We start from the raw sequence: 13209 nt of genomic DNA on the forward strand, positions 1-13209 counted from the left end.
ACGTTCCTTTGTTAGGGTAATCACTTTTGTCCGTAATCATGCATTGGCTTTAATTAAGACACCCTCTGTCCTGCCCCCCCTCTTGCCCAAACCCTCCTCCCTTCCCCTGAGCGTGTGATTAGAGAATGTAATCCTAAACCCCCGTTGGTGGGCGCGCTACAGTAGCATGGCTGCACTCAACAGAGGAGACCGCGGAGCTCGATTGATGTCGGAGCTCTGAACACCAGGGTTCCTCGCCCCTCTTTTTCATTGCTTTGGTTTCCTGGTGATGCCCCCTTTCTTCTACTACTTGGGCTTCTGTTGAATGTCTTTACTGATTGCGTTTTCAAAATGGATCAATAATTGGAAAGGTGTGACAAAGCAGCAAACACAATATCAAGTCAGCAGACTCAACAGCTGCACTAGAGGAATCAAACCAATGACTACACTGCACTGTACTTGGCAGCGATTCTAGCAGATGGCTCTTCTCTTTCCCCCCTTTATCATATTGTTATTATCATCCAGATGCTTGACAACTGTAACCGAGCCAAATGTTTTCACAGAAAGCAGAAGTGGCCCAGAAGGAAGTGCAGAGGCTAAAGGAGCAGCTAGTCACTGGGCCAAATGCCTCTGCAGCGAGCTGTCAACAACAAGATGGCACTAGTAAGGTAAGAATTCCATCTTGTTCGTCTGACTTTATTTTCTAGTTTCTGACAATGCGCATTATTTTACTTCACTATAAACAAAAAAACACTTAAAAGAACTGAACATGGGTTCATCCATTTTTTATATTCTGTTTCTGTAGTTCACATTTATGGAACAAAAGGCCGAATAAACCTGGACTGACTACCCATCACTCACGAGGCTATTGTGATTTGATATGACTGTGTGATTAGCGAAGTGTAACCTTAGCATATCTAGCCCTAAGTGAAAAAGTAAAAAGTAAAAGGATGGACATATACAGGCTATTTATTTGCATCTGTATGTCTAATTTGGGAATCTCGGCTACATTTGACATCATTTGGATGGGCAAACCATTCGCAAAATTAGCTGGAAAAGTAAATCAAGTCTAAATAATAAATCAATTTTATTTTTAAAAGTGTTACAATTATTTCCCACCTGAAATATCGCCACGGACCACTAGAGGGCCGCGGACTATCCATCCATCCATCCATTTCCTGACCCGCTTAGTCCCCACGGGGGTCGCGGGAGTGCTGGAGCCTATCCCAGCCGTTATCGGGCAGTAGGCGGGGGACACCCTGAACCGGTTGCCAGCCAATCGCAGGGCACACAGAGACAAACAACCATTTGCACTCGCACCCACACCTAGGGACAATTTGGAGTCTTCAATCGGCCTACCAAGCATGTCTTTGGGATGTGGGAGGAAACCGGAGTGCCCGGAGAAAACCCACGCGGGCCCGGGGAGAACATGCAAACTCCACACAGGGAGGGCCGGAGGTGGAATCGAACCCGCACCCTCCTAACTGTGAAGCGGACGTGCTACCCATTGCGCCACCGAGCCGCCGGCCGCGGACTACCGGTTGACAATCTCGGGACTAAGTGAAATGGACTATCGGATCTAAAAAAATGAACAAATCATGCCAAGATCCAAGAAAATTCAAGAACACGTGAGAAATGATGTGATCTCAAGCTATCGATCTGTAAACAGGTACAAAGCCATTTCCAATGCTTGGATAAAAAGAAATCCCTATGCTCATGTTGTTGGGGTCATATGCTGTTTGGGGAATTTGGAGGAGGGGGGAATCAATACTCTTTGCAATGAGGACGTTATGCCGGCTCTAACTAGAAAATGTGGAAAAAGTGCAGCACTGCGAATGCTTCCCGGAGTCACCGTCGGTGGAGCTAGTCCAGTTTGACTTGAATGGAGACAATACTTCCATGATTTCCAATGTAAATTCTAATATGGACGTTGTTAATCTCACTCTTGCGTATCCGCTTCTCTCTCTTTTTTTCACATCACCTCGACTTGGCAGGAGAACAATGAGCGATGCGAAGCGTTGCCTTCCAAACTGGAGGCCACTCTGCTTGCGAAAGACCGTGAAATCATTCGTCTTCTTGAAAATATTCAGCGCCTTCAGTTCACCCTACAGGAGGTTCAAGAGACCTCAGCCAATCAAATCGTAGAGCTAGAAAGACAGTTGGCCTACAAGACCAAAGCTATTGAGGTGAGTGGCACTGACATGTTAAATGATTGTCCTGCTGATCATTTATTTATATTTATAGTAATAAAATCTTTTTTTGTTTCTTTTCAGAGATTAGAAGCTAAACTGAAATCCCAAATGGATTATGAAGAGATTAAAACTGAACTCAGGTGACAATTTATTGTGGAGCAAATGCACATCATTGCTTATTGGATAAATGAATGAATTAATGAAGTTATTGTGTCTCTGCCCATAGTATCTTAAAGGTAATGAAGCTGGCCTCTGCAAATGGCAGCTCATCCCAGGTATGGGTTCTTTTGCACATATTCCGCTCAGCCTTGGCAAACACTTTTTGTTGTCTTTCTATGATTATTTTCAAACGTCACCTAATTACAGTTTTGCTCGATCTGTTTGTGTGTACAGGATTCTGCCAAGGCCACAGAGGCACTTCTACTGGATAAAGAGGCGTTTCTTCCCTCTCACAAATATCTGATGGAAAAGGCCAGACTATCGCACAGCACTGGTAAATGTGCCTTTTAACGTGCCTGTTTAAATAATTAGTTTTTTCATAGCTAGCAAACCAGAGGTGACCACTGGCCAACCTTGTTCTGCTCTGCAAAATGCAAAATCAAAGAACTCTAGAAATACCACATGGGCACAAGAAACTACAAATTAAGATTGAACGCTTTTCTGAACTGGTTAAATAGATTTTTCTTTTTAAATATTTAATTTATTCTATGGTCAATATGTTATTAACCTTTTTTTTTTTTACATCTTGTCAATTCCCAAACATCAGAATTACAACCACTAAAAATGACAAGTACTACGACAGGGAACCATGAATATAAAATGTAATTTACATCTGATATTATACAATTTTAGAAGTCACTCATACTTAAAATAAAAAAAATCAATAACCTTTTCAATAAGTCAAATAATTTTTGTTTTTGACTAATGTCTACAGTCAACAATATTTAAGTTGTCTATGCTGTAAAATGTAGAATGATTTTTTAGCGAAGAAAACTTTATTGAAAAATGACCTAGCTCATAAAAATGCATAATTATAAGATGGTTGAAAACATTTTTGGGTCATTAAAAAAACGTATAAGCCATTTTTAGCAATTTTTGTTCGATTGTTATCATGAGATGTACATACTACAGTATACAATAAAAGCAGAACATGTCACTGTCAATCTGTAGATGATGACCAGTCGGAGGATGGAGCCCGCGAGACAGGCAGGCCGCCCGGCTCCAACTCGTCATGCTCTCAAGTGGATGGTAGTCACGCCTCCCCCAGTCCTGGTCCTCCCACACTGGATGGGTCGTCCTCCAGCCACGATCTGCCTCGTCCCTTCTCCGTGTCACCGTGTTCTGGTGACCGGCTTTCAGGAGACCACCTCCTCCACAAGCATCTTCTCTCCCCACATTTTAAAAAGGAAGGCCATATGGCTTTTCCCACTGCACTCTACGCAGCCAAGGTGGCCCTCATGTCAGCCACTCAAGGGTCCGGCAGCAGTGACGCAGGCTTGCCTAGTGACCAGTCCGAAAGTGGTGGCTCGACTGCAGGGGACGACGACCAAGTCGACACAGCGGAGATCGCGTTCCAGGTGAAGGAGCAGCTGCTGAAGCATAACATCGGCCAGCGTGTGTTTGGCCACTATGTGCTTGGCCTCTCGCAAGGCTCAGTCAGTGAGATCCTGGCCAGGCCCAAACCCTGGAGAAAGTTGACTGTGAAAGGCAAAGAGCCCTTCATTAAAATGAAGCAGTTCCTTTCTGATGAGCAGAACATCCTGGCACTCAGGACCATCCAGGTCCGCCAAAGAGGTGAATGGAAGACACCACATAATGAACAGAAACACATTGTTTATTAGCATGTTGTTTAAGGACCCCCCCCACACACACACCCGCCCCCACCCCCACCACCACACACACACACACACACGCACTGCATGGCAATGGCTGTCAGTTACACACAGATTCAGTATTTGTGGGTTAGCCCAGTCCCAGAATATCAGGAGACCAAATCAGACATGACCAACCCTTATAACTCTTAGAGCTACTGAGACGTCCAAAAAGATTAGAATTTGCACCATGTGGTACTGTATGTTCAGTCTAAACAATATGTAAACTATATATATAATTTCACCTGTAAATAATTAATAGGGTACATTTAACAGCAATGCTCACAATCATCATCAGTAAATGCGTTCGCAGGAAAACGTGGATAGTACTTTGTTTTGTGATTGTCTGATTGATTATAAACTAAACTTTTATCTGATTATTCAATTATAGAATTATAGAATAATTGACAGTGTCATGGAATCTAAAAATATTCATCAGTTAATTTATAGATCTATTTTTTTTAACTCCCCCCCGCCAAATTCTTGAATAAGTGGAAATATGCCACAATAAGCATTTTCCACATAAAAACAGGAATTGGCTCCCTTAAAAAAATAATTTGCTTATTGTCTGGCAGAAGTCCACATAATTTCAATGATTGCAAGATAGATTCCAGCCACTTTACCCAAAATGTCAATTGGTGGCTTATTAGACTTAAAACCAACTTGGACCTCATCCTTGACTTCTTGTGCCATGTTTGTAGTCTTGCTTTTCAACTTTGTTTTCTCCCTAGATTCATAGCTTTTGAAAGTTGAGCTTCCCGTATACAGAACCTTCAGACAGCACACACTCAAAGGCAGCCATTGATCTACCAGTCAAAAGTAAAGCCTTGAAACTGCTCTCTGATCAACCATCCCACTCACCCCTCCTTTCTGCTGTCTCTCCTCCTACCCCTTATGGCAGGGAGCATCACTCCACGCATCCGAACTCCAGAAACTGGGTCAGACGACGCCATCAGGAATATCCTGGAGCAGGCCAAGAAGGAGATCCAATCCCAGAGGGGAGGTGAGTCTGGAACCACAAATCAGGCTTTATACTCATTATTTCACCTATCTTAGCGAAAATGCAGTGATCAAGTTTGTATCATCGTCTGAACGACTGCCTTTCTTCTTCAGGGGACTGCAAGACACCCGTGAACACCTCCTTGGGCAGAAGCAGTAACGGGGCAGGCAACAGCTCTGACGAAACCATTAAGAACATCCTACAGCAGGCTAGGAGGGAAATGGAGTCCCAGCAACAGGTCTTGATGGATATGGAAGGCTGCGCAAGAGTCTCGACAGTTGGCACAGGAGTCCAAGTGGAACGTCTGGGGCCCCATGAGCGATCCAAAGGCCTGCCTTTGCCCATCTCCATTAAACAAGAGGAGGGGGGCTGCGTTACTGTTTGCATGGCCAATTCCATCAGCAGTCCCCAGACACCCCTCAGCGTTCTCTCCCCAGCTGTCTTTGTTCAAAATATCATCCGCAAAGTCAAATCAGAGATCGGAGAGGTTGGCACTTACTTTGACCAGCACTGGTCCCAGGAGCGGGGGTCGATGGGCTTCGGGGTGGGAAGCTCCCGGCCCTTTAACTCCATTTCCCCCTCCGTGTCTTCCTCCTCTTCCGGTCCCTCCATATTGACCCGGCCCTGGCCTCGCCTGGAGAACGGTGAGTGTCTCAGCGAAGAGGCCTCTGCGGCTGAAGAAGAGCTCGGGCTGGGCCGGCCCATGGAGGTGAAGGTGGAGTCGGACACCTCAGTCAGTGGCGAGTCCCCGGGCCCTAGTCCCGGCCGCCTTTCTTACTATCCAGCGTACATTCCACGAGCTTTGAAGCCCACCGTGCCACCGCTGACTCCAGAACAGTACGAGTTGTACATGTACCGGGAGGTGGATACCATCGAGTTGACCAGGCAAGTAAAGGAGAAGCTGGCAAAGAATGGCATCTGCCAGAGGATCTTTGGTGAAAAGGTCAGTTCGTTCACATGAATCATTAAAAAATCCAAAAACTTATATTCTTTTCACGTACATTTCAGCTGCTCGATTGTTCGCTTGCTCACGGATTTACTCACTTGGAACGGTTTTAAAAAGCTGTTTTGATTTACTTCACGGTCTAAGCAAGACTTGCATTGTTATACTTTTATTGTTGCTGCAAATGGACAGATTTTTGAAATGAAGATTTTATTTTTCCCCATGCTTGTACCATTTGCAAATCTTTTACTTTAATAAAAGATGCAAATGTTCACTCATCTGGCCCCAAACACCAATCAAATATGTTATTCAGTCTTTGATTACGAATGTGGCAAATTAGATCATTATAAGACATCACTGTTTTTAAAAAAAAAACTTTTCTCAACTCTCAACTTGAATTTGGCCCATTAGTACAAAGACCTTTATTGATTGTTGCTCTCATTTTAAATGTTTGATATTTTTTATTCAATGCATCCTACTTTGATACCAAGTTTGATGGCCTAATTAGAAAGCTCTTTTTCCATATTTATGGTGTTGTGCTGACCTCTAGAGGCTGCTTTTGGAGCTGCATCACTTTTAAACGATGCGTTACATACACAATTGGCACGTCTTTACTCTTTCATACAGTGTGTGGAGTCATATATAAAAAAAATTATATGTTGCACAGGTGCTTGGGCTTTCTCAGGGGAGCGTGAGTGACATGCTATCACGGCCCAAACCCTGGAGCAAGCTGACTCAGAAAGGCAGAGAACCCTTCATCCGCATGCAACTCTGGTTACTTGATCAGCTAGGTCAGACCCTCAACCAGGCCCCGCACCAGGGTCAAGGTAAGTCTGCATTCAAAGACCAGTTTCAATGGAACAGCTCTTGTGCATGTGCCCATATCATCAATCAGAGACATTCTGTATTGTTTGTCGGGATCATTTTGATTTTGTTATGTGTAGTATGGTCCTTTAGTTAACCACAGTTGTTGTTTTAGAGTTAAATAAATATTTATTGTGTGTAGCTCAAAAGTCAAATGCAAAACGAAGCACGATGATGTGGATTCGAACAACCACCTCAATCAGCGGTAGACATTTTCAGGCCCATTTGAGAATACGCAAAAGACATCAAAATACCTCCCTGGTAATGTAATAATTAACATCACTGATATTATAAATATTTAATATATTATGTATTAATGTACTTTTCAGCTATGAAACTTATTCTGGCATCTCAAGACTAGTTTTGACTATGGCTTAGCAGTCCTCTCCTGTTTATTACTACTTGTTCTCCTTTTGTGAAAAGGAATCTTGTGTGAAGTGTATCTTATTTGCCACCACGGGGCGATGATAAGTGAGTCGTTACACTCGCTTGAAAACATGATGACATCATCAACAAAAACGCACTTAGTTTGTAGAGTCTAAATATTGTCCACCAACCATTTGCCACAATACTTTGGACTACACGTGTGATACCTTCTCTGTCGACTTAGCCGTAACGCCGAAATATATGGCAATTGGCTGTAACAAACTATGGACAAATCTGAATATTTGGCATCTTTGAATAACTGTTCTTTTTACATCTGCTGTCTATCAGCCTCGGATAAAAGTCCAGTCATCACGCAGTCTTCACCGTCCCCACCCTTGAGTCCAGCAGAGGGTCAGCCGAGTCCACTGGTTGAACCGGTGAGCCTCTCTCTGGAGAGCAGCAAGGAGAACCAGCAGCCTGAGAGTCTGGTCCTGGGGCTACCTCCCCAGCCCGAGGGCGGGAAGTCAACCTCCAGCCTCATAGCCTTACATCACCCCGCTAACCCACTTGGCATCCAGGAGCTGGTAGCCATGTCCTCTGAGCTGGACACCTACGCCATCACGAAAAAAGTAAAAGAGGTGTTAACAGACAATAACCTAGGTGAGTCTATTAGATAGTCAGCTCATCCAAAGTACTGCAGTTATCAAAGATATGTATGTATGTTTCCCTACAGGCCAGCGTCTCTTCGGGGAGACAATTCTGGGTCTCACTCAAGGCTCTGTGTCTGACCTGCTGTCTCGGCCCAAACCCTGGCACAAACTTAGCCTCAAAGGAAGAGAGCCATTTGTGCGCATGCAACTGTGGCTCAATGATCCCCACAATGTGGAAAAGTTGAGGGCTATGAAGAAGATGGAAAAGAAAGGTTACCTATTTTTGCCTTATCTCCATTATGTCATGATGATGTTTCTTTTTGTTGATGTTCTCTCTCTGTTTCCATCGCAGCTTACCTGAAGAGGCGTTATGGGTTACTGAGTACAGGCTCAGATAGTGACTCACCCAGTACTCGCTCCGAGTGTGTGAGTCCAGCCTTAGCCTCGCTGGACCTGTGTTCCTATGGTCAGGTGAAGAAGCCTCGAGTGGTGTTGGGAGCAGAGGAGAAAGAAGCCCTGAGGAAAGTCTACCTCTTGGAGCCATACCCTTCTCAGAATACCATTGAGATGCTAGCTGCCCAGCTCCATCTCAAAACCAACACTGTTATCAACTGGTTTCACAACTACAGGCCAGTCAATGCAACTCTTTCTGATGACCTTTGCTAGTTTCATGTACTTGTCATAACTACACAAGCGGATATAGGAAAGCAGGCCAAAAATATGGATTTGCAAGATTTTGGATCGTGTCTGTTGAAAAGGTCTTTCTCTGTTTGGAAAAAAAAAAAAAAAGCCCTGCATGGCTTTGTTGTGTTTTGCTTGGCGTCGCCAGCAAAACAAATAAAACAGCCCAGATTCGAACTTTTGGTCACTGTGCAGCCTGCCCGCGAGCAGGACCAGCGTGTTGATGGAGGAGTTGGCGATAGCTGGAGTCTTTCTGATTTCACCAGCTACCAGCCAGGCAACAAAAAGAATCTGTCCTGCTCGGAGCAAAAACTTGCTGATCAATGCTGTTTGTTTGTTTGCTATTATTTTTCCTAGTAAGGTTCCCAAACGTTTTCATTTTAAGACCCAAATTGTCAGCAAGGGAAACATTTCCAGTCTAATTGCGGTGTTTTATGCAGGTCTAGGATGAGACGTGAAGTGCTGATGGAGGGTCTGCCGGACAACGACACCGATGCTGAGCATCAGAGCTACTCGCCTTCACTAACAAGGAGCCCTCGCTCTGACGGCGAGGAGAGGAGGCTGCAGCAGCCCTCAGGACACAACCACTCCAGCCTTCCTCTCAGCAACGCTGCACTTCCTCACATCAAACAGGAGGCAGCGGACGGAGAGATCGTGGCGGAGGTGGGGGAAGAGGGCTCCGTGAGACAAACGAGAGCTCAGTGTTTTTCCACTGCAGTGCAATTCCCACCGTTTAAAAGTGAACACGAGGACCCCGCCGTTGGCTGTCATGGGCCCCTCTTAGCAGGCCAGACCGCGGGGCAGGAAGAGGGGCTGAGCAGTCAGGCTGCCGTCGTGTACACTAGCACCACCTCTCTCGATGCCCCCCAGAGAGTGAATCAGTCCAGGCACGAGGGGGAAAACTCTGGAAAGTCGCCCGTTGACCCGGTAAGCTTCAAGGCTTCGTCGGAAGCCTGCCGCAGCAGCTTGGAGGTCTCCCTCAACTCGCCCTCTGCTGCGTCCTCGCCAGGTCTCATGATGTCAGTCTCTCCTGTGCCCTCTTCCTCTGCTCCAATATCCCCCTCGCTGCCCAACCCGCCCTCAACAAGCACCAGTCACAGCCTGGACCCGAATGCGCCCCCACCTTTCCAAAGCCCCAAGATCAACAGAAGCAGTCAGAGACGCAATGAGAAAATGGCAAACCTCAATAATATCATCCACAGGTTAGAGAGAGCAGCCAATCGAGAGGAAACACTGGAATGGGAGTTTTAGGTCTCCGCTCACTTGTTTGTAGTGCTGCTGTTGAGCTTTTGATTGTGCTGCAGCATAACAAATAAAAGCTTCCCTGAAGACTTGCAATGGAGCCTGGCTCCTGAAAGTCCTGCCCTTCCCAAGTGAAAACTTGTTGAAAATGGAAACAAACATTATGCTAAATTCCCCACAAGACCTGAATGTGGGGGACGAAACGTTTCTAAATATGTGTTTGTTTTCATTCTTTTTTAATGCGTACTACTTTGAGCTATGTATGACAGCAAGCTGTCCTTTTACCTACTGGACTTGACGTGGAGACTTTTGCAGCTATGGTGTCATAAAGATGTACGCTGAAATCCTGTAGATTGCCACTGGGTGAGATTAAAAAGACCCCTGTCTTAAAGCCATTAAAAGCACTATAACTATTTGAAAAGATACATTGACCAAATTTGCTACTTTTTGAATAGCAATTTTTCAAATTTTGTCTTTAAGACTGGACTGATAAGTCAAGCAACATGTAATCCTTTCACTGACTGAGAAATAGTCCCTTAAGACTCTAAATATTCAATACCTTGTAATTAATTCCTTAGCGATGTTTTAAACTATTTGTAACACGCGTATAAAATGTGGTTGTACATGATGTAGAATTGTCTGCAATAGCCTTCTGGAAACCTGATGTAGCATGGTACTCACTTGACCCTGTTATTCTCTGTAGTTAGTCCTCCTGTGCGCTGACCTTATACTTGAGTGAAAACGAGAGAAAAATGTTGAAAACCTCAAAAAACAACAAAGGAAGTGACAAATGTGATGAGTCGAGTACTTTTGACTATTTTCTTTTCCCCTTTTTCTTTAAACGACTGTTGAGATTATTGTTGAGGTGCTTAGGGTAGCCAGTTTGACATCCACTACGCACAAGCACAGTTTACACAATTATTTCTTTCACAATGCCCTCTTTGTCCATCCAAGACACACTTTATCAGACGTAAGAGTGTCCAAGACACACGAGACAAGGTTGACCTCAGATGATCTAAATGCACACCATGCCAGGACTGTGTGCTTAATCCTCATACAAGGTGGGTTAGAAATGTTAGAGGACTAGTGTCGCAAAAGATATATAGTCCATCCAAAATGCAGGCTATGAATTTTCTCTTCCTCCTGGGCGAGATTAACCAGTTTATGTCTACCGCGACATCCTCACTCAGAAAAAAGGCTGGAGTTGTGGCTGGACAGCTTGTGGTTGCTTCTCCTTGACAACACGCCTCACAAGGCAACCGGGAGCACCCAAAGAAATTTAAAGACTCGTTTTGAAGATGTATCGGTGGAAGACGCGCCAGCTGAGAAATGTCTTTTGTGACACCGGTCCTGGAACTTTTCTGACATGTGCCGTACATGAACATGACGCACGCTGGTATGACTAAATGGAGGGGAACAACTTATTTGACTTATTTGTGTATTTGACATGCAAACAAGTATCAAGTTTTGTTTTGTTTTCATGGAAGGAGCTCATTTATTTGTCATTGATCCTCCTCACAGCCAACACCTGACTGACTGAGTGCACTTTCTCAAAATGGATCTTGTACTGTAGCTTGAGTAATAATGTATACTTGATGAAACACCACAACCTCTAACGCATGTTATGACACTACAGAGAGCATGATCATTTTGGTATGACCTCATTAATCTGGGGGGAAAAATTCTTAGCACATTTTATCCTGGGACGCACACAGTTACAGTTATCCCCGTATGTTATATTTGCCCACTTGTATTTTGTGAGTCGATTTTTTTTTTTTTGGTCATGCTTGCAAAATGTTTTTTTATTTATTTATGTATTTTGCTTCTATTTGATACTCTGAACCATAATTAGATATTCAATACCCTGTGTATGAACTACTTACAGCACTTAGATTTTGATAATTGTGAGGACTCAAAAAAAAAAGTCAAATATCAACGTTATCCTTAGTGTCTGCAAGTCTTTGCCTCGACTGTATTATTGAAGTTGGTAGTAAACACTTGCACATGTCTTCACAGGTCAGAAGACTTGGATTGTATTATGTAGAGAACTATATTACACAATTACTCTGAATAACATCTTAAATTCTTGGAGCAAACTGTGCTGATTCTAATTAGAGTGTAGAGGTTTAATAAATCAAACCCATCCATGCCAGTGCTGGTCTAACAAGCTCACCCTCATTTAAGGCATTCTCTCAGGGTAGTCTTTCTTCAAACAGTTTTCCTCCTCTGTGTCTGTGATTCTGACAAACAAATACAATATGTCTTTTTGGGAATAACTTATGCGACCTGTTAAAGTTGTAAGAATACGGAATGGCAACTTTCTCAGGAAGCGGTTGTTGCGGTTAAATTCTGTGTACAGATGAATCAAAAATCTCAGATTGAAACTACTGGTGTGATGTGAATGGCTGGCGTTTTGGAAAACATTCGACTTTGCGCTCTATATTTCTTGAGCCGCTAAAATGTTTTCTGGTCTTCATACCGTCTCTTTTTTTTTTTTTTTGCATAAAATAATGTATAGTTATGCTGGGGGGGTTTGTGGTGAAACATGGGCAAGTGGCAGAAAAAGAAATGTATTTAACAAGGCGGTTATTCTCATGAAAATCTCAGTTTTGCATGCAAATATTTCATTTAGGTCACATGGCAAAGGGGTAGTAGGCTGTGTTTTTGTGTTGTTCTTGCACAGCAACATTTTATCAGTCTTTTTACTATAGTGAAGTCCATGCATGGTGCAGCTGATACATTTGGTGCACAATTTCATCATGAATCCACTCTAACAACAAATCATTAGCTTCCCTCTTAACATTGCTGTCATATAAATATTTAAATCATTTTGTGACATATCATCTACGTACCCCGTGAATTATCCTCAGAGGAGTAATGCCTGGTAAAAAGGTGTGATTAAAGAGCGTCTGGGCTTTTAACCATGTTATTTACAAAAGCAAAGCTTTTTGTAAAACAATATTTACTCATTATGTTTTTTTATTGAAACTGACAATAGTCACTAAATGAATGAAGAATAGATTGAGGATGAGCAGTACAGATAATGGATGGAATTGGTCCTCAAAAATGTAATACTTCACCCAGCAGTGGATATGGAGATGATAATGACAAGACATTGAAGGTTTATTGCAAAATCCCTTGAAAGTCTACCATGTGTCAAGAAGAACTCACGTCATGCTATTCAATGTTAAGAGTGGATGAGGTACCTTCTTGCAATGAAGTTGTAAGCCATCATTCAATACATAATTGTTTTAAGACATTGCCGTGTCGTGTTTTTATTTCTGTAAAGAAAACAAATAGATACCCTTCAGAAATCGGCACATATTCTATTTCCAGAATACCATAAGATTTCCAGAATAGCAGAATTATTTTGCTACTGTTATTACAACACGTAGTCTGTAAATTTAATGGCCTTGTTTAA

At 43.3% G+C, this 13209-nt stretch overlaps 1 protein-coding gene across 3 annotated transcripts in view; it reads left to right on the plus strand.

Annotated features, from left to right (window-relative positions):
- Positions 1 to 13047, plus strand: part of cux2b (cut-like homeobox 2b) — an 81937-nt gene extending 68890 nt beyond the window's left edge. For 2 of the 3 annotated variants that reach the window (XM_037259794.1, XM_037259796.1), the window contains exons 10-22: positions 543 to 647; positions 1974 to 2165; positions 2253 to 2311; positions 2398 to 2446; positions 2565 to 2664; positions 3342 to 3965; positions 4944 to 5045; positions 5156 to 5985; positions 6653 to 6812; positions 7564 to 7875; positions 7949 to 8137; positions 8218 to 8494; positions 8987 to 13047. In XM_037259794.1, coding sequence (XP_037115689.1) covers positions 543 to 647; positions 1974 to 2165; positions 2253 to 2311; positions 2398 to 2446; positions 2565 to 2664; positions 3342 to 3965; positions 4944 to 5045; positions 5156 to 5985; positions 6653 to 6812; positions 7564 to 7875; positions 7949 to 8137; positions 8218 to 8494; positions 8987 to 9797 — 3810 coding nt within the window. In that variant the 3' untranslated portion in view covers positions 9798 to 13047. The remainder of the gene's footprint in view (positions 1 to 542; positions 648 to 1973; positions 2166 to 2252; positions 2312 to 2397; positions 2447 to 2564; positions 2665 to 3341; positions 3966 to 4943; positions 5046 to 5155; positions 5986 to 6652; positions 6813 to 7563; positions 7876 to 7948; positions 8138 to 8217; positions 8495 to 8986) is intronic. The other variant, XM_037259795.1, reaches the window with a different exon arrangement.
- The last annotated feature ends 162 nt before the right edge of the window (positions 13048 to 13209 follow it).

This window comes from Syngnathus acus, chromosome 9, assembly GCF_901709675.1.
Source record: "Syngnathus acus chromosome 9, fSynAcu1.2, whole genome shotgun sequence".
NCBI classification, from domain to species: Eukaryota; Metazoa; Chordata; class Actinopteri; order Syngnathiformes; family Syngnathidae; genus Syngnathus; species Syngnathus acus.